Source organism: Tilletiaria anomala (assembly GCF_000711695.1).
Source record: "Tilletiaria anomala UBC 951 chromosome Unknown K437scaffold_15, whole genome shotgun sequence".
Taxonomy (NCBI): Eukaryota; Fungi; Basidiomycota; class Exobasidiomycetes; order Georgefischeriales; family Tilletiariaceae; genus Tilletiaria; species Tilletiaria anomala.
The window spans coordinates 203,738-228,641 of NW_013547007.1; the positions used below are offsets into that span (position 1 = coordinate 203,738).

The window sequence follows — 24,904 nt, forward strand, 5'->3', positions numbered from 1 at the left end:
GAATAACGAACGGAAACAGCGGTAGTAGCAGTGGAACCTGGATTGGATACTCTCTGACGAGGCGTGGCAGTTGTCACATCGGGAGATGACGCAAGGATTCAGCCAGATTGACGGGGCCGACGCCGAGCGGCGCAAGACTCCCCCCGGGCGAAATCCGCACCGCGTAACCCTCGCCGCATCTTATCTTCATCTGCACCTCCTCCTTGTCCTCGCAAAGGGGCGGCGAAAGGAAGCAGCTCGAATACCCTAGCATGGAATTGACGTCTCTGTCGCTACTCATATGCGCGCCCTTGCCCAGCAAGCCGCTCTCGCACCGGCTCAGCCTTCATACGATCAAGCCGCTGTTCAACGAGCCCTTCCTCCTGCGCACCGCCAAGACCTGGACGTCGCTGGCTACGACGCGCCGCAAGGCGCTGTGGGAGATGCACATGCAGCACCAGGAGAAGGCCTCCGCGCAGATCGGCAACCTCGTCGCGGGCGATTTTCAGCAGCAAGGGTGAAGTTGAATCGGTTGACCAGCTCGCGCGCACCCGATGCCGCGGAAGAGCTGTCGGCACTGTTCGTGCCGAATATCGAATATCAAGGGCTTCGTCCCGAATCACGTTGGCATTTTAGCTGCATTTGGGCTTATCTCAGAAGCAGAAACGGAGGATAAGCAGACTGGTGCTCAGGCGTTGGCAAAAGCCATGGCAGCTGGCGAAAAAGCTGGTATACGCGCAGATCGCGCTGCAAGAGAGAGGTTCGTAAAGGTGCTCCAGGGGCTCCAGGGGCTCATCGGCCTCAACCTCGAGAAGAAAGTCAACGCTGTGTAGCAACCACCATGTAGTCAACCATCCCCCTTTGATGCGCATGGCAGCAGAGTTGTATCACACGTGTTACGCGCTGCGTCTTGGGTCGGCTTCGAACGGCTTCGATCAGGGTGCAGTTGCACATCTACTATTCTACCACCCGGTAGATCCTCTTGTCTCCTTGTCAGGCTCGGACATCTGGGATCTGCTGTCACTTGTATCATCTTCACATATCCACATGATTCCGACAGCATACAGATACCCGCACAACTGAAAAGATCTGCACTGTGAACGGAAGAGATCTGCCAAGGCTTATACCCGGTAGGTCGAGTGAGCCGGAGATAGGGTATATCCCCGTGCTGTAAACTGAAGGCTGTCGGAACTTGCCTTTCCCGCTTCCTCCTCCCAGGATGTACATAAAAAACACCTCTTCCTACCCCGTGTCATGGGCTCAGTCACAATCGCATTGGTCTCCATCATCTCACCTAGAGCACATCAACCGCAAAAGGGGTTCCGTCTCATACTCCCACAGGCTGAAGGCCCGAATTGGTAAACCTACGCCATTGGCTTCGACAATCGCAAGGGCGCAAGTGAGGACAAGCTCCAAGCTCAACCTAAGCCTAGCTTGTAAGGCTCTCCAGTATTCACGCAACATGGCTAACTCGACCCCACTACTGCCCCTCAAGATCGACGTCACGAGCGACACGATCTGCCCGTTCTGCTTTCTCGGCCTGCGAAAACTAGAGAAAGCGCTTGAACTCTCACCATATACTTCACCGTCGTCGGCATCGCGGCTGTTCAACCCCGAGATCCAATACCTCCCGTACCAGCTCGACCCGACGCTTCCTGAAGATCGGGCGCTCAGCAAGAAGGAGATGTACACAAAAAAGTTTGGAGCGGCACGCTTCGACGCGATGGAAAAGATGATGGTCGAGCGCGGCAAGGAAGTCGGCATTAACTTGTGAGTCCGGTGCGACAATAACTCCCGCAGATGTTGAAACAACGAATCGCTGGCTTGTATCTCAACGGCCAGCATCTATGGTGGCACTGTCCGCTCGACCATGCTCTCTCACCGCCTTCTTGCCAAAGCGCACCAGGTAGGCGGCTGGAAGGCGCAGCTCGCCTTCCTCAACCTCGTCTTCCCGTACTACTTTGAGAAGCAGGGCGACCCAGGCGACGCGGAGGCACTCGCGATGTTCGCCCACCAAGCTAGCATCTTCTCTTCAAAATCCGAGGCTGACGCGTTCTGCAAGAGCGACGAGCTGACGGATGAGGTGCGAAAGGGCTTCGTTCGCGCGAGACGCGCCGGGATCACGGGCGTGCCCAATTTTGAAATGACAGCTCAGCGCGAGGGCAATGTCCCCGTCGTCGCCGAAGTGCCCGGCGCGCAAGATCCGGAGACGCTCGCTGCGATCATCAAGCAGATCGCACAGAAGGTTCAGGCCCAGTCTCACACATAGTGCCTTGAAATTTTAACGTAATACTCCACCGTGTGAACATATGATCACCCTCTTACATTTACCAACGTGTGACATCTTCGACTTCTCCAAACACGCTCTCCTTGACTTTAGCACTCGATCCTTGGCTAGTGCTGCCTCCGATAGGGGCGGTCTGGCTTAGATCGGAGCCATGCCAGTCCTTCCACTGCTCGTACCCGATGCCATGTCCATCATACAAGCTCTGCCCCGTCGCCTCATCAACGAGGACCTGGCGCAGGAAGCGGCCGACGTGACGGTTAATCTGCTCGAACTCGAGCAGAAACCCGTCGTGCCCATCCGGGCTGGCGATATGCACGAGCTCGCTTCCTTTAATGCTGTCGTGGATGAGCTGCTGTTCGGGTGGCGCAAACAGCCCGTCCGACTCGATGCTTACGACCTGCACGCGCGGCGGAGGCGCGCCGAAGCGGCCGCGCGAAGGGACAGAGAGCGTGCCCAGGACGCGCCCAGCGACTGCTTCCACATATTCCTCGCCTTCTTTGCCGGACTCGCCCGCTGGCGGATCTGCGCAAGGAGGCACGCCGAGCGGAAGGCCAGCCCACTCCTTCTCTTCCGCTCCTTCTTCGAAGCCCCATTTTTCTCTACCCCGAGCAACATCGTGCTGATCCATTTTGCGCGTCAGGTGGATGTAGCAGTTGGCATCGAAGCGTTTGACGAATTTGTCGCCTTGGTAGCGCAGATACGATTGAGCGCTGAATATCTTCGTGGAGCCGATGGACGGCTCCGTCGCAGTCGATAGGGATGCCTTGGTTCCTCCAGATGTTGACCAATTCGCCGCGTCGGCTGCTGGAGGTGAAGCTGGCGGGGTGGTTCCAGTCGGCCTAAACTCGCTGCTGCTCGATGAATCGTGCTGCGGCCCGTTCAGATGCAGAGCCTCCTCTGCTTTCGTGATGTTGGAGACACCCTTCTGTTCTCCATGCCCATTCGTGCGCGGATGCGACTGCGATGGCGGAAAGGCGCTCGTATTCCCTTCGTTGTGCTCGACGGCTGCGCGGCTGCCCCTTCGCTCGAGCTCAGCTTTCGTCCCATTGGAGACCGAGGCCTGTGCAACTGCCGCACCGCCTTTCTTGCCACCAATTCGCCTGCCAAATCGGCTTTCGAAACTCTCTCTACTCCTGTACGTGAGAAGTGCGGCCATACGCGCTGCCGCAAGGCCATTACGTGGCGGTTCGTCGGGGCGATAGTATCCGTGGACGAAAGCTGGGTCCGAGTATATGGACTGGCGTTGCGCTTCGGCCCATGAGATACCCCAGGCAGAGTGATTTGCAGACGTTGCAAGGGGAACGATCGCTTTAATGTACGCTTTGGCCGGGGTCGAAGGTCCAGAATCCGAGTTGCGTAGCGGTGGGAAGCGCGTGGGAAAGCACAACGGCCACTCGAGGACGGCCATGCCACCCATGGACCCACCGATGACTGCCGCAATCTGTTCTACGCCAAGGAAATCTAGCAATGCTTTTTGTATCCTCACATCATCTCTGACCGACGTCGAGGGGAACTCGGGTCCCCACCAGCCCTCGCCATCCCAGTCTTGCAAGCCTTTGAATATTCGCTCTTGCTCTGAGCCTGGCTCACCACCTTTGAGAGTGCAGGGACTTGAAGAGCCGTACGGAGATCCAAGCACATTTCCGCAAACGACAAAGAAGCGAGTCGGGTCGAACAGCTTGTCAGGGCCGATCAGAGGTCCCCACCTGCAGCGCGAGAAAACAGCATCAGCAAAGAGCCTTTCGACGCAGGTACGCAGAGTAGCGCTTGCCCACCAATCTTCTACATCAGCGCTGCCAGTGAGAGCGTGGCACACGACCAGTGCGTTGTTTTTGTTGATGGGGTCCAGCGTCCCCCACGTCTTGTACGCAAGGACGGCGTTGTGGAGTACTGTGCCGTTATCGAGGCGGACGCGTGGAAGCAGGAGGTACGACTGACCCGAGGCAAGCAAGGATGATTGTGGGGAGGTCGGTCCGGGTATCAAAAAAGGACGCTCGAGGATGTGCGATTCTGTGTTCGCTGCTGAGTCCACGGCGAGGCTCCAAGGACGGTCAGCTTGCATGATGACGGCGAAGGTGGGGCGCTGCTAGGGTGCAACGCGGGAGCCCTGGATATTTCCTGCGGTGTCTTTCGGACCCGGGTTTGGAAAGACCAGTCTTGGGGGATTGCTCGAGACAATGAGCCTGGAGAAGGAGACGATGGTATGCACCCTTTGCAGTCGAGTCACAAATCACCATCTGCAGGTTGAGCGCGTATGAAAGACTGGCGGATTCGACGAGCTGGAGGGTGTGGTCATAGAGGCCCATGCTGCTGGGTGATGGATGTAGCTCGTCAGAAGCTCGCCATCGCGGAACGCCACCGAGAGCAAAGCACACCTGCCAAAGACTGGAATAGGGTTAGATATATGTAGAGGTTGGATAACAGACGTTATCACGTGTCTCTCTCCTATCAGTATCCTCACACGTCACGATCACTCTTTTTGAACTTCTGATTCTTATCTGAGTTCAAATCCCCCGACTTATGAGCCGGTCGCACGGATGGCTTTGATCTCATTTTTGCATGTTCTACAGTCCATCCAAGTGTCCATTGCCATCCATCCCCTCGCCCATAGCGAAAGTTCGCCTTTATACATGGACCTTCCAAGGGAATAACATCAATCAAATGACTATGCTAGACATGGCCAAAGCTTCATTGCCCCACGTCCCCCTCGGCTGGCGGTACGGCTCGTACGTGACGCCCACCGTGAAGCCTTCCAGCACGTCAACCTCGTTGCCTGTACCCATCGTTTCCGGTTGCATCGGCGCGCTTCCTACCGCTGAGACTGGCCCTGTTGGCGCTCCTGTGCCGAGACGCTCTGAAATCGTGTGCAAGATCAAGGGCGAGATCCGGTCGTTGGGTGGCAGTTGCAGATCCGACGGCATTGGTTGATTCTTGTTCGATCTGTACTTTTTCATGCGCTGGAGCAGAGGCTGGCACAGGAAAAGTGATTGATCTTCAACAAATGCTGCTGTGATTTATTCTAGGACTTGGCACGTACCAAAGGAAAGAGCCCATGCACTGTAAACTCGGGCCGGTTCCTGGGGTCCACATTCTTGTAGCTTTGCGCCGTGAAATGACCAGCATGCGTCCAGATACCGCCCCTGCGCTCGAGATGGTCGAGCACCCGATCGAGTAGAAGCTCTGCTTCTTCGCTCGGCTCGAACAGACGCGCGAGAAGCTGCTCGTCCGTCCCCGTAGTCGGTCCAAATGAGATGCCAGTAGCGGGATTGCTGCTACCATCCGCGTTTGGTTTCCCTGAGCCGTCGTTGGAAAGTTGAGGACCCTCCTTGTTGGGCACCTTGGCCGGCGACAAGAGGCGCAGCGTCGCCCAGCGCACCTCGATGAGCGCGCTGCCATCCTGACGCATCAGCTTGGAAGGCGCACGCACAATCATTTCGGGTGGGTAGACCAGATGCTGGTTCTCGACGTCTTCCGTTTTGAGCAGGCTGGCGAGAACGATGCCCATCAACTCCCGCTCACGGATCCCGACGAGATCGATGAGCTCGAAGGACCAGACCGTGCCGATGCCCTGCACATTGCGATTCGCTTGGTGCAGACGGCGACGTGCTGTAATGTCGGTCAGTATACGGGGATTGGCGTGATATCCAATTTCGGTGAGGATCCTCAGGGGGAACTGAACAATGATGCCCTTTCTCAACCGCGTGCGAAGACTCTGGAAAGGGCAGGATCAGTATCTGATTTCTTATTCCGACATCCGGCTACGCCGTTGTAAGTGCGCACCTTGTTCTGCCCTCTCTTGACCTGCGCGGGAAACCCGACGCGAACGAAGGAGGATGCGTTTGGTGTATAGGTGCCGTAATTGGCAACGAAAGAGGCGAAGAGCTTGTCATTCGGCAACGGTCGTGTCACGGTGGCCAGGAGTCCGGCTTGCCCGTACGGCAAAACTCCAGATCGATCTACAAGGGTAGGAGTGAAGGAAAACACCGAAGCTGCATCGTCGGTCTCATTTCCTTCTCCTTCACCACCGCCGTCACCCTGTGCGAGGGCTGGGTTCCAGTCATCATCGAAACTATACAGAGCATCTTCGTTGCTGTTTCCGACAGCCGATGCAAGAGTCAGAAGGGAAGCGGATGCAAGTCGCGCGAACAAGCCCGACATTTTCAGACTTGGAACACCAAAGCAGTTTTATGTTTACAGCAGGAAGGGGGTCATGCACTGACTGCGTCGACGTTGTAAAGGGATAAGGTGCTCCGGGCTGAGCGTCGATGCCTAGGAGATCGTTGTTTGATGTGGTAGCAACAGCCTCGCGCTAGAGTAAGGGGTGACGAAGCCAGCGTTGACCTGGTGGCGGGTTTTACGCAGAAAGATCGATCTGCACGAGATGACTTGGTGCGCCTGCTGCTGGGGCCAGCCGCGTTTGCGACCACGAGCGGGCCGCAAACGCATAAGACCCGGCCTGACTAGAATGAGCGGCAGAGTGAAAGGGTGCAAAGGAAGAAGCACTGTGACGCTGCCCAAGCCCTCGATCGCAGTGCCGCGAGTGCGAACGACTACGTACTGGCTTTAGGCGGCGATCCCTTAACAGCACTTCGTTGAATGCATTCTAAGCAAGGAGACGCAGGCTCTCGACATGGGAATCTAACGGCGCTTCGCATCTTGAACACCCTCCTAGGAGTCCTTCGCGCTCGTTTTCACAGGTGCGGCCAACTCCGATGCCGTCAAGCTCGCGTAGGACAAGCGCCTGTCGATCACATTGAAGGAGGTCTTTTCACACGCGCACCTCGATGTGCTGCGTTCGCTCTACGAAGGACTCACGGCATGTGCAGGAGTAAATGGTGGCTCGCAGCAAACCTCCACAAGTCGAACATCTCAGAGGTGATTCCAGGCAGCTTGAAAGCCTTGCAGGTCGGGCTCGGCAAGCTCGGTAAGCGCGTCAACGTCATTCTCAGACATCGTGAACCTTGAAGGCGAGCTGCACGTATAGACGGTGACATTGTAATAGACTGGTTCAGGAGCGCGCTTATAAAGGACCCATAAAAGTAAATTCCTCCGACTAGGACAGCAACGGAACGTGCCCCCCTTTGTAATGGCCCGCCTTTCTGCTTCCAGTCTCGATGCCACACAAGATTAACAGCATCCCGCACACCCGTTGATACACTCCTCCTGTTGAAGAGGCCTCAATGACCGATGTCATGCGTGCTTTTGTATAGGTGGCTCGGAAGTCGCACCACCTGACGGCGTGAGGAGGTCCTGACTGAGGTTGAAGATTGTGAACGCGGCACGCGCCACTCTCGCAAATGACAATTTGAGTATGTAATGACATCGGTGTATCTTTTCAACTTTGGCCGATCAATATGACCAACCGCGAATTGCTCGAGACACCTTTCTAGCCCCTTGAGCAGATCGCCCGTCTCACCATATCTGCGTGCAGGCTCAGACGAGGAGCAGATCAGTGGGTTGCAATCGGCATGTATATGGAGTGTCATAGTTCAAGAACCGAGACTTCCACTTCTCAACCTCAACAGAAGGAGGACTCTGTTTCGAGCACAAATCGAATCCGCCGTCGCACAGCATAGTCAAGGCATCAAGACATGGCACCCAGCCCAACATGTCGCTTCCAATGCAACAAAATACAGCTGTGCTCAACAAGGAAGGCACGCCGCTGGAGGTCACCCCTTTCCGCAGCCTGACCCGGACGATATGTGGATTAAATTACTGGTACTGCCATCAACCCAATCGACTGGAAGATCCAAGCAGGCGGATGCTCCATCCCCGAACTTCCCAGCCATTTTAGGCTCCGACGCTGCTGGTGAATCGCCTCCGTCAGGTCGAATGTCAAGGATTAGCATCTTGGAGCGGGCGCCTTCTTCCAGGGATTCATGTGAGTCGGGACTGGCAAGTGTGACCGCCCTACAGCGAGTCGACAATGTGGCTGACATTCGTTGTGAGTACGCTTGTGCTCACTCCGCAGCTGCGGATTCGAGAAGTGCACGTTCCAGCAATATGCCATCGCGCCCGCCAAAGTCTTCGGTCAGCTGCGATGTAATGTCAGAGACGATGAAGCGGCGGGCCTGTCGCCGGCGCCGATCGCAAGGGTAACAATGCTGTACCCCAAGAAGGGCGCGCGCTAGTTGCTGGCGCCTTGGGAAGTGAACCGCGACAAGCTCAGCGCAGATAAGGCTGTCGTTGTACTCGGCGGCTCCTCGTCGGTGGGTTGAACACGATCCAGCTCACGCGTCTGTCCGGATTCGAAATCATCACCAACGCCTCCTCCGCACACTTAAAGCGACTCACGAAGCTCGGCAGCAGAAAGATACATTCGTCACACTCGTGCTGCAGGCCAAACAGTCGGTCATAAACGCCAGCCAGCCGCCTGTTACGTTAAAGCGTGTCTTTGGACTCGGCCACGTCCGGCACGTCCGGCATTTGGCCGAGGGCTACTATGTAGCTGTCGGCGGCGAGGACGGCTGGATAGCAAAAGACACGTGTACTCATCGTGCCGGAAATCGTACCCGGTGGCTTGGCTGCGGCGCAGGCAGCGCTGGGCAAGAGCAAAAAGAGCGTGAGCAAGGTCAGGCTGGTTATCCTAATTCAAAAGTCGGCATAAGGTGTTGTGATCTTAGTAAAACTGAAAGGACATACATTCGTATGCATAGGAGCGAATAAATTCAACTTCGACTCGCGATGGAAATGCATCTTCGCGTAATGGTATCTTGGCTACAGAACAATGATACTTCAGAAGCCTTACGAGATCTACCCGGCGAGGTAAACCGTCCTGTACTTTCACTTATCGTTTTCAGACTCGTCCAAGCAGATACACGCAGCGACCATGAGCGCTGCATCGACGCCGGGCGCAACTGGAGGGAAAGGGAGAACGAGTCAGCACTGGCTCGCCCCTGACCAACGCATGCGTCGGATACTCACTTGTGACGAAGTAAGTCTGCTGGTCCCAAAGCAGCTGCCCGGCGTTCATGAAGCTCCTTGATATGTGCGCGACGGGGATGCCCTGGGCGGTGGTGATGGATGCCTTTCGATCGAACCAGTCGCCTTTGATGTGCAGCTCCATCTCCTCGCCTGCTCCCGCAAGGTTCCTGAACGTGACCTTGAGGTTGGCGCCAAACCCGAATTTGGATTTGATGTTGAAGAGCGTCTGCCCGTTCGCGTCAATACCGTCGTAGGACGTGTGAAGCGACATGAGCGCCTTCTTCAGCATGAACACCGGCTGGCCGTAGGCGTCGTTCAGCACCTTCTTCGAGTGCAGCGAGAATGCCTTGCCGTCCACTTCGAACACTTTCTGGCCTGTGCCGGCATCCTGTTGGTTATGCATTAAGGTGGACCAAATCAGTATGGCCTATTTCCGAAAGAGATGACAGTACTCTGGCGTGACGCTCACCTTGATAGAATAGTCATCTGAGGAGAAGGACATCTTTCGTTCTCGTACCTGCACGTTTACAGATGTCCATACCATACAATCAGCAATAAATACACAAGGTGACCCCGGCCCGGCCGGAGCTACACTGTCATCTGGCCAAAGATGCGCACCTTGAGCGCCATCTGCTGCTGATGCTTCGTGAATGTAGGGATGACTCCAATGGGCCGGCCGAGGCTTTCCAGCGTGGGCGGGGGCTTCGCGGGGGTGCTGCTACCAAAGAGGCCCATTGTAGCTATGCTGCTGCGGTTTGCTGGGATCGGGCAGTGCGGCTCCAGAAAAGCTAATTGAGCGAAGGATGCTGCGAAGATCGGTAGAGCAGGATGAAATCAAAGACGATAATGTTGGTCACCCCTTTGGCGGCTTATATATCCTAGCTGACCTGCACATCTCATCATCATGTCATGGTCATGTCTGTGATACGCCGAATCCAGGCTTTCCAAGCAGACGCCCGAGGCTGGCAGGCAGGTCGCACTGCAGCACAGCCATGCGTGGCACAAGGCTATATATTAAGACTCAACACGAGCCGCGCTTGCGCCCTGCAGGACTATTCAGTTCCAGGACGAACCGACGTATAGCCTGCTCGCTGCTTGGACAGTGCACAGCCTGATGAAGGCACAGCACAGCCAGGCAACGCACAGCCTAAAACATTGCCTCGTCTCCTGCTCGGAAGTCGAACCTCGGAAGTCGAACCTCGGAAATCGGAAGGGGCAAGTCTTTCGTGGTTCGTGCGCAGAGTCTCTCCATTAATCCATCGGTCACTTTTCATGTTGAATTCTCCTCAAGAGCCTCCCCACACACTCTCTCGAGTCTTAAGACTCTTCACTGACTCCAAGCCCCAATAAAGTCAACCTGATGGGTCCAAAAGAGGCGCCAGTATTGACCGGCTCAAGGGGATTGCTGCAGCAACCTGACCATTCCAGGAACCCCATCGCCGTCTCGAATAGCTATAGGTCCCCGTTGAGGAGAGTCTCCGACTCCACATGACGACGGTTCTGTGCTCCATGCAGGCATCCTGATTGTCGCGCAAAGACAGCGACCTGCAGCTGTATGAAGAAGGTTTAGCGTTGATTTAGTCGCATGAGACCGGTTATTGGCAGCAATTCATTTTTCGGTCGGGGAACTTTCACCAAAAAGGAAGACATCGTCGCATATTCACATCGTAAATGCGTGTTTGATCAAGGGTTCGTGACCCGACCCAACCTATGAATTGTCGCGGATGTACGTACTGCTCTTCTTCAGCGTTGAGCTTGCTTATAGTTCATCAGATATCCTGACGGGTCAAGTCGAGTTCGCCTTCCGTAGGCCGCATGCAGGATAGCCGTCGGTACATAGCTTCGGCCCCATAGCAAGCTGTAAGCGATATGGCACGATAAGCCGTGTTGCCCAGTGTGCGACTCATTACATTTTACGAACGCTCAGCAGAGTGACAAGAACAAAGGATGTTTGTGAAGAATGAGGGAAAGAGGAGCAAAGAATGACTAAAATGCTACAGTGATGATTGTGTTGGAAGAGTTGCAATTCTGCAATGTTTGGATAAAAAGAAATAGACTTGCGATGTCGAAGTGGTGTAGTCGAAGTATTCTGTGGCACGGTGCAGCGCTCATGAATGCTTGGGCCAAAAGAAGGCTGTCAATAAAGCGAGCCCTTGAGGCTGCGCGGCCATCCATAGTTGAGGAACTCGTCGTCCGCTTTGAGCTTCTCGATGTGCAGGCGGCGCTCCATCTCTTTCTCCTCCTTGATGCGACGCTCGCGCACAACGCGCGCTTTCGCCTGTGCGGCGACCGCAGCCGCCTTGCTCAAGTTCGACGCCGCGGCGCCTGGCCGGATCTTCTTGCCGTCCTCGCCCTTCTCGACGAGGCCAATGCTACTGACGGCGCCCTGCGACCAAAGGTCCGCATCGTCGTCCACGGGCGTTCCATCGTCGCCGTCGCCGTGGTCGTCGGTGTGGCTGCTGGCCAGCGAGCGCGTGGAGCACGAGCGCGACGTGCGCCGAAAGCCACCCAAGCGACCGTACGGGTCTGGTGAGCGCGAGAGCCGTTGGCTGGATGCCATGCGGCCATGACTCTTAGAGTGTCGCATCGCGACCTCCGACAGGCCCCGATCGGAACAGGTTGATCGTAGCGGGTCGCGCCTACCCGCTGGACTGGGTCCAGGCTGACGTGGACGAGCTGGTTCGTACCATGCGTCATCTTCGTAGTCATCGTCCGCCAGGCCCACCGTCTTGTCTGTCGTGGCCATCTCAGATGCAGCCCGTCGATGATGAGACCGCGTGGCATGTCTGCTGCTGCAATTCAAAGGACTCTTGGTTTTGTAACTCGCGGTGCTGGGATGCACAATTTCTTGCCCGGCAGCCCGCGTGGTGGCGCGTTTCTTCTGGATCGCCGTCTTGCGCTCCTCCTCTGCCTCCTCTTCCGCATTCAGGCCACCGTCCTCTTCTTCCTCTTCTTCCTCCGCTTCCGGCTGATCGCCTCTGCGACGTCGCTCACTGGCAGTTTCCTCATCTGAGCTGATCGACTCGGGCTCGGGCGACTCGGGCAACAGGATGCTGTCGACACCCATCCATGAGCGACCTTCCTGCGGACGATCGGGCCGCCTGCCGAGCTGGGGCAAAGGCAGAGGCACGACCATGTGACCCTTTGCGTCTGGCTTGCGCGGTAGAAGTGGACTCGGCGTGGGCAGGCTGATCGAAGGATCGCCAAGCTTGTTCTTGTCTACGGGGAGCAGCGAAAGATATGCACTCTCGACTTTTGCCTGCGCGGGTGTGGACGGCACATTCGAGGCAGAGGGTGAACTTCCGCGGGGTACACGCCGTGGAGGCGTTGATGTCCGATGCAAATGCCTGTCTTCATTGCTGTTCGTTTTCCGCAGGTCATTGCGCATTGCGGAAGTGCGTTGAGGAGCATTGATCAGACGCTCTTTTGACGTAGGAGCCGAAGGTGTACTGCTGCCAGACTCGGGGACGGCAGTGAACTGATTCTCTCTCTCCCTGTCCTCTTCTGTGCTTTGGCTTGCGATCGTCTTGACGCTCTCCGACATGCTTGCCTGTCGTTTCGCATGGTTCTGTTTGTGGGCATTGTGGATGACTTCCCACCCGAGCGCTGCGACCTCCTCCTCGTGGCGCCGCCTGACTTCTTCTGCCTTCTCAAGTGGAAGGCCAAGTCCGAGCGTCGTTTTTCTTTGCGGAACGGGGCGTTTAGGACCTTCGGAGGAAGATGTTACCACCTGGCCTGCAGAAGCAGGGGAAGCGATAGAAGATGAATCTCCCAAGAGGTGAGGGGGCATCGTTGTGAGGGATGCAGCATCGTCTTGTGCTGCGCCTGTTTCGGCTTTCATTCTTTGCCCTGTCGCTGCCTCCTCGAAAGATCCTCGTGAAGGCTCAATTGCCATGCTTCGGCGTGCTTCCCGTGCGAGCAATGCGTAGCCCCACTCATCATAGCTGACGTCTCCCAGGTCCACATCCGGATCGTCAACGCGCCGAGCCTTGATCTTCGTGCCATCCAGGAGCGTGACCATGCCAGTACCGCCAGGTCTCGCAGCTAGAATCAGGTCGCGTCGCCGCCTGCGATCAAGACGCTCGTCTTCATCCCCCGAGCCGCTGCGACTCGACGGCCGACTGCGGGTGGACCTTTGCCAACCTTTGCGCTTAAAGCTGCGTTCGCGGCTCATCGCGGAAGATGGCCATTGCATGTTATCCCCGAGTTGTTGCCTTTCGGCACGTGAGCGCCTGTCAGACTCCATCGAGGACATCAAGCCGAGCGTACCGGTGCTGATGCGGCGGACGAGCGGTGCGCTAAGCGCTTCTTTCGAAAGCGCCTCAGCGTCTTCTCGATGGTACTTTCGTTTGGAATAGAGCAATCCTTTGTACGCCACCGGCTTGAAGATGCCAGAGGGCATGCCCATCAGATACCTGCAAAGCGCAGAGACGACGATCAGCAATGTCGCTCGAAGGTCGCCCGTATGACAATTAGTCTCAAGGACTCACCACTTGCTCCTTCCCCACCTGCCAAAGTCACTGTCGTCGTCGCTGTCGCAAGCAGACTTGGACGTCATCGAGTCGGCCCTCTCCATCCTCCGTGGGCGCAATAGGGGCTGCGCACTGCTGGCCGCCGGCGCAGTGTGTAGCGGAGACACCTGCTCGTATGCAGCACTCGAAGCGACGGCCACCGAGGGCAAGCCGCAGCCATCATCCGGTGCAACGCTCGGAGAAAGTCGGGCTGCGCTGCTGATCGTCTTGATTTCTAACGTGGCTGTCTCCACAGATGTGAGTGACGCCGCGCCGGAAGAAAGGCCAAGCCCCCTGTCCATAGCCTCGCCGACTTGCACGTTCTTTCCATTCTCATTCCCATTTGCAAGCGCATCAGTGCTCTCTTTCGAAGCTGGAATCGAGCCGAGCAACAGGCCAGACGACAGGATGCCCGCGCCAAGCGCGCTCGCTAGCCCTCCCCCTTTTCCGCTGCCGCTGCTATTGGGCGTGAGCACGATAGAATTGGAAGACTCGTCGTGCATCATCATGGACGCAGCAGCAGGGCGCTGAAAGTCGTCAAGCGAGCCTACCTCCCAATGTGCGTCAGGGAAAGGAGCAAAACGGATCTTGGGGCTGCGCAACTCCTGACTGGCAAGCGTTGGACTCGGCGGCGCGCTGATCACAGAGACGCCGTCATCAGGGACAGACAGCACGCTTGCCGCTCCTCCCTGGGCACTTGTCGTGCTGGGGGCGGCGCTGGACGACGAGGGCTGCGCGCGCATGTGTCGCTCGCGAGTGGCGCTGCTTCGACTCGAGCTCCGCAGGAGCTTCGCTGAAACCCCTGAGGGCTCGTCCTCGTCCTCGTTCTCGTCCTCGGCTCCTTCAAGTCGTAAGACGGTGCCGCCCGCAGAGCTGCGCCTGCGCATCTTGACCTGACCGCTAGCAAGCGCTTGTGCAGCCTCCATGGATCTGCGCGTGTTTATGATCGCGTTGATGGCAGCGAGCTCCTCTGGATCAAGCGGCTCGTCCAGCTCATCTTCAGCCTCCTCCTCCTCCTCGGCCTTCTGCTCCTTGCCGGGTTTGGAAGCGTCCTCTTTGCTCTGACGCATCATCTCGCGCTCCTGCTCCTCCATGCGCTGCCGTTCCCTTTGCTTCTCTCGCTCGCGCTTCTTGTCGACGACGGGCAGGACGGTCTGCGTGCCGCTGCCATTCCCCCATCCGCCGAGGATGGCCATCTGCGCATTGAAGTTGATATCTCCCATGCCGAGCATCAGTGCCTTCTTAGGGATCCCCCACACTTTTTCCTTCTCCGCGAGCCGCTCGCGTTCCTTGGCGAGCTCCTTCTCGCGCATCTCGCGCTCCTTTTCGCGTTGCTTTTCCTTTTCGCGCGCGATGCGTGCTCGCTCCTCCGCCTTGTCCTTCTCGCTCGGGACAGCTGGGATTTTTGTGTGCAACGTCCCGTCTTTCCCCTCGGTTGTCCAAACCACGTTAGCTGCCTTGGATGAGGCTAACGGGTTCAAGAGGATCGAAGGCGGCAGAGAGGAGGGCGGGGCTATGCCTTCCCTGTCCTTATCCTTTTGCTCTAACTGCGAGCTGCCATGGCTGGCGTGAGATTGTAAGCTGGGCATCCAAGTGGAGGGAGAGGCGATGGAAGAGAGTGTGCTGGACATGGCAGACGCTGCCATGGCTGCTGCTCCTGGCTTACTTGAGGACGGGGCAGCAGGTGGCGGTGCCGGAAAGGATGGAGTTGCTCCCAATACTGAGACAGACTGAGCAGTGTTGCTGGATGATGGAGAAGCGGCCGCTGCGGCCGCTGCACTGATGGAGCGCAACCCGCTTGCAACGTCGATGGATGATTTGCTGCTCGATGGGTTCATGAAACGTGAAGCGAGTCCAGTCGGGCGCGAGCCTCCTGGTACTGACGAGCGAACATCGAGGGAAGGCAAGCTGCCGGATGATGTCATGTCATATGACGTCCGCGGGTCCTTAACGACCTTCATGGGTTCTGCGGAAGCTGAGGGACATGTAGCGGAAGTCGTCGAGGTCGCAGCTCCTGTGGAAGCTCGACGGGCTGGTTGCATATCGCCGAGCTTGTGCGCCGAGGTGCTTGCCTCAGCTTCATCCTTGGGCGTGCCTGTAGTGATGGCCTTTCGGTCCACGAAAGTAGCCGGTTCGGATGGCCTGATGGTTGCATTTGACAAGCTGTTCTCCATCTTGGTGGAGTGGCCGAACGAGGGGGCAGGTACTTCTGTCTCGGGAGCGACGATGACCGCTTCGGCGCTAGCAGACGCAGCTGCGACGGCCATAGCGGCGGCAGTCAAAGTGTAGCCAGGACCAGCCTGTGATGATGAATCAGCTTCCTCCCCAGATGCACGGGTGAAAGTCTGTATACCCCCAGAGAATGACAGCTATCGTGAGCAGCGATGGCGTGCGGTCCATCAACTTTGGATTACCAACAATTTTCCAGGAGGCTTCACTTCAGGTTCTCCGGGCTGCTACAATAACCTAATGCTATCGAGGCCGGGGCTTCGCGAGGAGCTATTGCACTCTCATCGAGACTCGGGTGAGCGCAGCACCGTAGAGGGTTGCTGCGATCTTTTACCCGCACGGATGGCTGACGGAGAGAAACGGCGCCGACCCCGTGACTGTTCAGACTGCCGGCTGCAGGTGTAAGTGATGGATGTGGCAACAGCAACGCCAGACTCAAGCGATGGTCGAAAAGTGTAAATACCATCGAATCGCCGGGAAAGACGAGGGGCGACATGCGAGAGCGAGTGCGTGATGTGATGGGTGGGCTACACATACACAACTGTAAAAGCCCACGCGACTGGCGGTTACCCAGCTATGGCTTGGCACTGGCATAAACTGTACCCCCGGAACTGGATTGGATTGCTGTTTGGCCATTGGGACGCGACTGCACCGTGACAATCAACTTACAAACTGCAAAGCACGCTTTCCTGACTCCGTGTCTCGTTCTGTCTCTAGCCTCGCCAGGATCCCTCCCACAAGCACTACTGGTGGATCTCGTCTATAATCTACATGTGGCGCCTCGCTCTTTCACATCATCACTCAACCATGTACACTCTGCTCGCGCTAAAATGTGCAGTTACCTGGCGCACCCGCACTGTGAGACAGAGCAGTTTAGATTGGAGTCTGGAGAGCCCCTTTTCTTTCTTTTTGGGTGGTCCACAATCTGATTCCAGCCAGCCCATTTGAACTCTGTAGGCGGCTCAAGCACTGCAGGAGCGTGTCCATGGAAAAGGTGCTAAGCGCTTGAGCTGGCTTGAAGGCCAGTGTATTTTGGGTCAGCCCGGCTTTTATCACGCAGGCGGGCTGTGCGAGGGGGAATCAGACAGATGTGACATTTTGCCAACAGGATGCTTGATCACAAGGAAACATTTCGGTCGACTGCGCCAGTAGTGCACCGCAAAAAGAGATTGCGATAAGGTGCCCTGGAGCCCGCGTAATTGCCCTGCAGCGCGCTGCGGTGATTTAAATCCGACGCCGCGGCAGAGTGAGCCGGGGACTCGGGGACTCTCTATCCTTCGACTTAATCGACGTCGTTCATCACCATCACTTGAATGTGATGCTGCACGAAGATGCGACAGCTTTTGCAAATAGCCGGCCCAGGCTTCTTGTGTCGCTACACGTCAAAAGTTGCAAGAGTATATGTGTTCATTATGTGCTGTTAAATTGTTGTGATATCTGCGGTGTGAGTGCATAATTCAACCATTGGGAAATGGTAGAAACAGGGGAGAGAGTGCCGCTGTGCCTGGAAACCGCCACACTCGGACGCCGGAGGCTGCAGGATGCCTCCTCACTCCGGGCCGTCACTCCACTAAGACTCTCTACGTACTATTATTGGTACGTACGGTCTCGACTCTGCACTCTTTGTGCAGCATTCTCCTCGATATGCTCCAGGCTTCTTCTCTTCACAAGGAGTGAGAAGTGACGCAGTTGAATCGTGCCCCTCACGATGCCATTCAGATTGGAGGATGGCGTATAAACGTTGCCCGCTGATGTCGCGTCGTCGATATCAAATTCACCGCCTCGCCCTCGACCCGAGATGGAAGCGTCAGTCGCATCAACACTCTTTCTGTTGATGCGGATCTAGCCGCTTCCCCGTAGCTCATACCCTTGACCCGCTGGCATGACTTTATCGAACCTGGAGCCTGGAACCCCGGCCGGGCGCAAATGTAACACCTCGGCGCGCCGCACCTGGGAACTTTAGGTCACACAGTAGGTAATCGGACACTGTGGCTGAGTCCTTCGAAGAGGAAATAGAGCACATTTAAAGATATCCCGATAATGCTTTGTTCGATTTTGCCAAATTCATTTCTCCTAGTCCAGAGATACCCTCTAGTTCCACATTTATTGAGAGAGAGAATGGTTGCAGAATGCAAAGTCGACGTTTCGCGAGAACAGACGAGAAGGATTCTGTTGTTGCGATGGCACTTTTTTTTCCATGCCGCCTTGTGCCACCGACGTTCAGACACATCGCCCGCCATCGACCGGCAAGTCGATCCCGCTGATGAATTCCGACTTGGGATCTGCCAGGAACAAGCAAGCATTGGCAATATCCGTTCCTTCAGAGAGTCGACCGAGGGGGACGGAGTCGTTGAACTGCTTCAGTTGCGCGGCCGTTAGTGTATCACCCGACTCCTTAGCGCCTGCAAACTTCGACAGCAAAGGCGTGTTACCTGCGACTGGGTTCACGCAGTCTACAGGGAGGACACGATCAATGAAAATCGAGGCCAGCAGAGTCAGTAGCCAGCGTAGATCCAGAGGAGCGCACTTTGGTCGGGGTACGGCTCGCGTCTAAGCTCACTGAACCGAATCTTGTCCTTGGCAAATTCCAATGCCATGGCTTTGCTTGCAGTGGATACTGCTCCTTTGGACGCATTGTCTTCGTATGTAAGGAGGCAGAAGAAAGGCGACGTGGCCGTGATGGTCAGCCTTGCCGTGTGCGTGCAGACGGTACGGGCTGTTGCACATTGCACACTCACACCACGTCAGCTGGGGTCTGGGCCTGATGGCGGCTGTCGAGGAGATTTGAATGAAACTGCCCCCTGTGCTCGCTTTCTGCATGACCGGCACGATTACCTTTGCAGAGAGGTAGATGCTCTTGACGTTGATGTTGAATACCCGGTCAAACTCGTCCTCGGTCACGCTGAGCGTGGGCTTGTTCGAGTACGTCCAGCCTGCATTGTTCACAACGACGTTGGGTGCCTTCTTGAACAGCTCCTTAGCATATGCTACGGCATCGTGCCAGGTTTTCTCGCTCGTCACGTCGCCATTCATCTGATATGCCTCTGGCTGCACGCCTGTGATGACACCGTTGCCGGGCGCCGTCAGATCAACAGAGAGGACTTGGGCGCCATGGGCAACAAATTGCTCGACAATTGCGCGCCCAAAACCCTGCCCGCCGCCTGTCACGATGGCAATTACGCCAGTGAGACGCTGTGAAGAGACTGATGAAGTGGTCATGATGGTTGTGCTTTGCGATTGAACCAGGTCGGCAAAGGGCTGGAAAGGCATTCGGTCGGTCAGGCACGGGCGATCGCGAATTGAGGTATATGTGTATAGCGGAGAGCTAACAGGAGGCTCACTTAATCACTCAGTCGTCTTCCTTCAATTAGGTGCGAGAATGAATGCACAACCCCCGCTTCTCATGTGGTGCTTCGCACCCGCGATAGGCCCCCTTAAGGCCACCTACGAAAGTCAGAACGATGCATTCAATTTGAGTGATCGTGGTCGCCGTGACCTGCGAAAAGTGAAGTGTGTTCCAGTGCCCCCCCCACACTCTTTTAATGTGTCCACGGCAATAGCGGAGACGAGTTGACTGGTCAGGCGTGACACCCCCGCTATATCTCCAGTGCTCGTCGGCCCTCACTCGCCTCCTTCGGGCTTAGCAGCAGCCAGCCGAGTCTCTGAGGTCCTTATTACCTTGAGGCTTTCAAATCGGACCTTGTCCAGACTCGAGAAGATCGACAAACTATGCAAGTGCCTTCGTCCTGCTACCGGCGTGCAGTGCTCGGTAGGTAGGACAAGGTGCATTCATTTCAAGTGATAGATGCAATCGTGTTAAAATCATTGGATATGCCAAGATGATCCTACAAGAGTAACAAGGAAGATAATGTCGATCGAGAACTCCCACAGCTCATGCAAAACGTTTTGCTGCAAGCGCCGGGCCCGCCGCACGATGGGGCGCCCTCTATTGCCGGAGCTGTGAAGCATGCTGCATCTTCGCCCTTTTCGTCATCGTCTGCTTCGCTGAGCGTGCTCGAGAGGTGACGATTGTTTCTGCCGAGCCAACGGATCCGACTTTCCTCTTCATCCTCTTCATCAGAATGGCTGGACGAAGTCTGGCGGGCTGTTCTGGGAGCGCGTGACCGCAAAGGGGCAAGGCTTCTTGCTTTGCGTCGCAAAGGTGGCCCTGTTTGTCGCGGCGGCAGCATCTTGCTTTGATCTTCCAGACAAGCTCGGGGGGAAGAACGAATAGCAGTGCTTTTGCGTGAAGCGAACGAGACCGGTATGGAAGCCTTCGGTGTGGCTGCCTTTGGATCAGAGAAAGGCTTGTCCGCTTGCTCTTGCTGTAGCTTGAGTAAGGTAGACTTGCGCAAGGGGCGTGTAGGCGTGACTGTCGCGTCGCTGGCATCTCCTGAGTCTGAGCCAGCTCGCGAGGACGACCTTTTGAACCTTTCCGACGCAAGGCCCGGTGAGCTTGCGATCCATGGCTTCTGAGCTATGATGAAGCCAGGGTCGGAGCCGACTTTGGTCGACGTGCTGGAAAAATCGCTGTGCTGCGAGGGGGTCGGCGTTGGGCGTGCACTGTTGCCATTCGGAAGGAGCATAGGCATTTGGAATGGTTTGCTCGGCGTTTCGAACGCGGTAGAAGTGGCTTGTGGGTGAGTCCCGCGCCGAGAGCCTGTCAATTCAGCGGATGCGAGCGTGGTTGTCCCGCTTGGAGTTGGAGAGAAACTGCCGGCTTGCTGGGATGGACCACCACCAGTGAGCAAGTAGGCGAATTCATCTACTTCTTCTTCTGGTACGAGCATCTTTCCTTCCAGCGCGAGCTGTGCATTCTGCTCCCGGATGAGGTCTGCTATAGCTTCCGCGTCGTACGCGCTGATGTCAGGATCATCGTTGAACAGATCCATCTCATCGTTCGAGTCGGCCCACGTAAGGCGGTTTGCGGCTTCACTATCGAATTCTGAAGAAGATCTCTGGGTATCCAGTGTGTCCCCATCCGAGTATGTGCCTTTCTCCGCGTCCTCCTGATCTTCATGCGGCCCCTCCCGTGCACGATGTCGTGCCATGCGAAGGCGCTCGCGCTTTGGCGCATCCCAGTGCGGATCGGTGAAGTCAATGACGGACTCGTCATCCTCCTCTGCATCTCCCTCCAACTCCACTTCACTCTCTTCGCCCATCACCTCCCGCCTTCGCCGCTCGGCTTCTAGAAAGTCGCGCAGATCGGGATCCTCCTCCTGTGACTCTTGTTCCTCTACTATATTATCAAATTCGCGATATTGTGTCTTGAGATAGCTCTTGTCACCCCAGCCCCCTAACTCATCTTCATCGCTTTCCACCGGTTCGAAAGTTCCATCCAGCAAACGCTCCTCCTGTTCTGCGGCCTCTTCTAGCTTGATGAAATGCCCGAAGTTGATCTCCTTCTTCAGGCCGCGCAGGATCCCTCTGTCCCGCAAAACGCGCATCTCCCCATGGCGCTGGCTTCCGAGAAAGATCTCATCCTGGGGCAGCAGATGGGCGTCTTTGAACTTCTCATAGATGCTGTCCCACTTGCTCTTGAGACGAAGGGCGCTTTGATAACGAGCCCACTCGACATTCTCAGTGCCATCCGGATTCAGACGGGTAACTGGAGGAGCCAGCTCTGACGTGAATTGTAGTCTCTGGCGTTTGGGACGATGTGCGTCATTTGAGCGTTCCAGCCAATTGCTTGGCCCTGGAGAATCCGCACCGCTCTGTCAAGTCCATCATCCTGTCGTCAGCATCCCGCATGCTGCCAGCAAGGTACCACACGCATATACTCACTTGATCTTCTTCGACGTAAGCTAGGCGTCCATCGACTCTGAAAGGCGGTGGAAAGAAGCGTCCCGGCCTTGTGAAAGAGTGGCTGTCTGACATCTTGCGCATGAACTGCTCTTCACGCCTTGCATCCACATTTGCGTCCCAACCACGCATGATAGGAATCGCGCCTACCCCTCGAAACTGGACAAATGCATCCAAGCAGCTAGACGGGTCAATCTCGGTCTCAATGACAATGGCTGTATGCTCTAAGTCGAGCAGGGCCTTGTGGTTGACGGAAGCAGGGAACAGAGTTGTAGAGAAGGGAGCGCGTCAAAAGGAGTGGGCTGTCGGCGCGTCGCGACGCGCAAATCAATGGAAGATGGATTGCGGTCTCTTGGACCCACTTGGCAACTGACTGTGGCCAATCCGCGGGACTATACCCTTTACAACTCAATCCATGCATATCCCAATGTCAATTTGGGATGTAGAGTCATCTTTTCGCATCGACTCGCAGCCCAATCTGCGCCGTAGCCTGCGCCAACAGCCGGTCAGATTTGTGATCCACTATCTGAGCGGTGCCTCCAGTGATGCTCGCGGCCGGAAGCAGGCATGCTGAGGGAGCGACTCGAGGCTATACAGCTTGTGAGTGCTTGAGGAGGCATCACTAAGTTGTTCACCGGCTGACCACAATGGTCGACAATCCTCATATTATACGTTCCATTAAGCTTGACTACACGCTATATGTGCTCTTCGCATATGTCTGGCTGATCGATAGCAGTTTCATCCTGTTGTTGCTTCGAATGTTCACGCAAATTGTCAGTGATGCTTACTGTCACCAAGGTCCAGATTGCTAACATACACACTTCAAACACAGCAACTATGTAGGCAAGACAGCGAAGGATGTCAGCATGAATCGTCTTGCATATTCTGATCTTGCGTTTTTGTTTGGACAGGCTCTCCATCCGCTGTGCACCCATTCTTTACTCTACCAGTTTTCGGGTTGATTCTGCTCTGGCTAACCCTCATCTGTGTGTTCAGCCACACATGGTGGGACATGGGCCGTATAGACCCCCCGAGCTTTTTTATCGACTTTATCGATAGAGGTAAGCAGGGACGCAAGCGATCCACAACACTTTGCCGAACGCCAACATTTATTTCCTTGGCACTCTATTCTCGCAGATCACAACCTCAGTCGGATTCAGCTAGTATGCATCGACCTGCTGATCGCTTTCCTTCAGCTTTTGCTCGTGACGCTGGCTTTCGAGACGCAGAAGCGGCTCACTAGCGACGACCTGGACAATTCAACGCGTCCGCAAGCCAGTCCGGGCATTATCGGTCACGTACCTCCAAGGCAATCACGCGCAGGTTACACCTCGATTGACGCGATTTCAACGTCAGAGTTTGACGAGGGACAAGGCTGGCACAGACAAGATGAAGAAGCGCTGGCATTTACAGGGCAATCAAGTGCAGGGCACGCGCTCGAGAGTCGGACTTCGCTCACACACCCTATTGCGGTCTTCCGGGTCATGCAATTCCTGCAGGATGTGTGGCGTACGTCTGCAGGAGCGGTGCCATACGATAGGCGCGCGGGTAGCGCAGAGGACATACCTGAAGATCCTCGAGATCTACGCGATAGAGAACGCGAACAGCTGCGTTCAGTCCCAACGCCAGGTGTCGTCAGAAGCGCTGGTCGAAGAATACGGCCTGGAGTCTGGCTTCAAGACGCAAGGCAACAGATGGCACGCTTTACCCCCAGCTGGACCGGACCTGAATCTTCGGGCGGTTCCTACACTCGCATCGCGCAGGAAGACGGGCAACAAGAACAGTAGCCTAGCTATTTTTTGCACTGTAAATCATTCGCACTCAACATAGGTGATGATAGCAGTGAATCTATAGCGAGGATAGAAAACATGCACGGACAGAGGTACCACAGCCGTGCAGCCCCTCAGAAAGCGCCCAAAGGCGAAAAAAGAATGTTGGACGCCTTCAAAACGATGACATTCACAGCCGTGAAGCTCTGAATCGCTCTGTAACGTCGTTTCATGGATTAAGCCGAAGCCTGCACCCATCTCGTCATTCTCCCGGTCTAGTTTACGTCGTCAACCATTGGACATGCCACGAGGCAAGGTTGACAACGAGATAATGACCGGTTTCTTTCGCTTTGTCGCCCTCCAAATCCACGTGTCTCTTTCACAAAAAAATCGATGCATATTGCGCCGGCGAAATGCCCAGCATCGTTCAATCTGCCGGGAACACCTGCTGAAACTATCTCATAAGACTGCAAACGCGTTGCAAGGAGATGAAGAGGGGTCATTGTACAAGGAATGCATGCTGCGATGTGTTGCCATAGTCTGAGGGTGAGATGCCCGTGCCCGTGTTCACCTTTTAAACTTTGGGGCGAGCAATGTCAACAGCAAGTCAGTCAAGGCTCTATCTTTCTGTGCATAGCTAGAACCACCGCTGGACTCACTGGTCGATGGGTAGAGCATGATCCTGACGCCGGCACCGAAGGCCCTCGGCGGGATGTTGTGTGCGAATTTGCTGCGAACGACACCGCTGTTGCCGTGCGGCCGAGTAACTCGCCCCCAAATAACGCGAACCTTGGTTCCCCGCTTCTCCTTCTGTGCCCGGTAAACGTATGCAATGCGCTGTAAAAATAGATTATTGCGGTCAGAATATATCTCAGCGCTTTGTGCATTGGGCGCAGCATTCATTGCGCTCAGATACGGCATGAGCGCCCATCGGTCGCAATAAACTACCGACTGTATGCTCCCCCAAATAGGCCACCACCTCTTCACGGAGGCGCGGTATGCTCAGCCTGCTAATCAGCGGCTTCCTTTCCCCCACAAAGCTTGTGAGGCCCCTGCCATTGCTCATGGGCGTCGCTCGGCAGAGACCACAGACGCGGTGCCAACCAACCCGAAGGGCGATGTGCCTGCCGGCCATGCCTCTTCTGCCTCAGCAATTTTGACTGCTAGATTCCCTATCCAAGCAGCTTCAAATCCCTCCCCACTCCATCTGCTAGTAGCGCCAGAAGATCCACCAGCAGCAGAGCTGCTCACCTTTCCGAGGTAGAACTGTGCGTCCTTCTGGTTCTCGACACCGTCGATCTTGACGAGGGTGGTGTGAGGCCTCGAGTTGCGCTTGCCACGCTTGTGGCCCATAATCCGGCCCTTGCTGTAGAGACGTGACATTTTGACTGCGATGTAAGATC

At 55.9% G+C, this 24,904-nt stretch overlaps 9 protein-coding genes across 9 annotated transcripts; 2 read left to right on the forward strand and 7 right to left on the reverse strand.

The window, feature by feature from the left end:
* Positions 1-251: 251 nt before the first annotated feature.
* Positions 252-2,248, forward strand: K437DRAFT_267031 (thioredoxin-like protein; the record flags this gene model as incomplete). Its single annotated transcript, XM_013389416.1, has 3 exons — positions 252-496; positions 1,321-1,749; positions 1,822-2,248. 3 exons carry the CDS (start codon positions 252-254, stop codon positions 2,246-2,248), a joined length of 1,101 nt encoding a protein of 366 aa, XP_013244870.1.
* K437DRAFT_254761 (homoserine O-acetyltransferase) lies at positions 2,249-4,557 on the reverse strand. Its single transcript, XM_013389417.1, has 2 exons — positions 4,042-4,557; positions 2,249-3,972 (listed from the first exon to the last, which is right to left on the reverse strand). The coding sequence occupies exons 1-2, from the start codon at positions 4,326-4,328 to the stop codon at positions 2,307-2,309; spliced, it is 1,953 nt and encodes a 650-aa protein (XP_013244871.1). The 5' UTR covers positions 4,329-4,557; the 3' UTR covers positions 2,249-2,306.
* Positions 4,558-4,836: 279 nt separating this feature from the next.
* On the reverse strand, positions 4,837-6,750 carry K437DRAFT_46432 (uncharacterized protein). Its single transcript, XM_013389359.1, has 3 exons — positions 6,047-6,750; positions 5,304-5,978; positions 4,837-5,235 (listed from the first exon to the last, which is right to left on the reverse strand). The coding sequence occupies exons 1-3, from the start codon at positions 6,422-6,424 to the stop codon at positions 4,924-4,926; spliced, it is 1,365 nt and encodes a 454-aa protein (XP_013244813.1). The 5' UTR covers positions 6,425-6,750; the 3' UTR covers positions 4,837-4,923.
* Positions 6,751-8,845: 2,095 nt separating this feature from the next.
* K437DRAFT_290141 (DUF567-domain-containing protein) lies at positions 8,846-10,256 on the reverse strand. The gene is made up of 4 exons (XM_013389418.1): positions 9,809-10,256; positions 9,660-9,707; positions 9,191-9,578; positions 8,846-9,123 (listed from the first exon to the last, which is right to left on the reverse strand). Exons 1-4 carry the CDS (start codon positions 9,923-9,925, stop codon positions 9,050-9,052), a joined length of 627 nt encoding a protein of 208 aa, XP_013244872.1. The 5' UTR covers positions 9,926-10,256; the 3' UTR covers positions 8,846-9,049.
* Positions 10,257-10,895: 639 nt separating this feature from the next.
* K437DRAFT_46404 (uncharacterized protein) lies at positions 10,896-16,051 on the reverse strand. Its single transcript, XM_013389358.1, has 2 exons — positions 13,681-16,051; positions 10,896-13,605 (listed from the first exon to the last, which is right to left on the reverse strand). The coding sequence occupies exons 1-2, from the start codon at positions 15,966-15,968 to the stop codon at positions 11,328-11,330; spliced, it is 4,566 nt and encodes a 1,521-aa protein (XP_013244812.1). The 5' UTR covers positions 15,969-16,051; the 3' UTR covers positions 10,896-11,327.
* A 1,926-nt stretch (positions 16,052-17,977) lies between these two features.
* On the reverse strand, positions 17,978-19,379 carry K437DRAFT_254767 (NAD(P)-binding protein). The gene is made up of 3 exons (XM_013389419.1): positions 18,669-19,379; positions 18,491-18,568; positions 17,978-18,383 (listed from the first exon to the last, which is right to left on the reverse strand). Exons 1-3 carry the CDS (start codon positions 19,198-19,200, stop codon positions 18,151-18,153), a joined length of 843 nt encoding a protein of 280 aa, XP_013244873.1. The 5' UTR covers positions 19,201-19,379; the 3' UTR covers positions 17,978-18,150.
* Positions 19,380-19,695: 316 nt separating this feature from the next.
* K437DRAFT_272871 (uncharacterized protein) lies at positions 19,696-21,971 on the reverse strand. The gene is made up of 2 exons (XM_013389420.1): positions 21,715-21,971; positions 19,696-21,644 (listed from the first exon to the last, which is right to left on the reverse strand). The coding sequence occupies exons 1-2, from the start codon at positions 21,862-21,864 to the stop codon at positions 19,776-19,778; spliced, it is 2,019 nt and encodes a 672-aa protein (XP_013244874.1). The 5' UTR covers positions 21,865-21,971; the 3' UTR covers positions 19,696-19,775.
* A 319-nt stretch (positions 21,972-22,290) lies between these two features.
* Positions 22,291-23,720, forward strand: K437DRAFT_272872 (uncharacterized protein). Its single transcript, XM_013389421.1, has 5 exons — positions 22,291-22,332; positions 22,416-22,505; positions 22,565-22,571; positions 22,644-22,793; positions 22,870-23,720. The coding sequence occupies exons 1-5, from the start codon at positions 22,300-22,302 to the stop codon at positions 23,517-23,519; spliced, it is 930 nt and encodes a 309-aa protein (XP_013244875.1). The 5' UTR covers positions 22,291-22,299; the 3' UTR covers positions 23,520-23,720.
* Positions 23,721-24,000: 280 nt separating this feature from the next.
* K437DRAFT_272873 (60S ribosomal protein L33-A-like protein) lies at positions 24,001-24,884 on the reverse strand (the record flags this gene model as incomplete). Its single annotated transcript, XM_013389422.1, has 3 exons — positions 24,001-24,041; positions 24,161-24,338; positions 24,753-24,884. The coding sequence occupies 3 exons, from the start codon at positions 24,882-24,884 to the stop codon at positions 24,001-24,003; spliced, it is 351 nt and encodes a 116-aa protein (XP_013244876.1).
* Between the last annotated feature and the right edge of the window lie 20 nt (positions 24,885-24,904).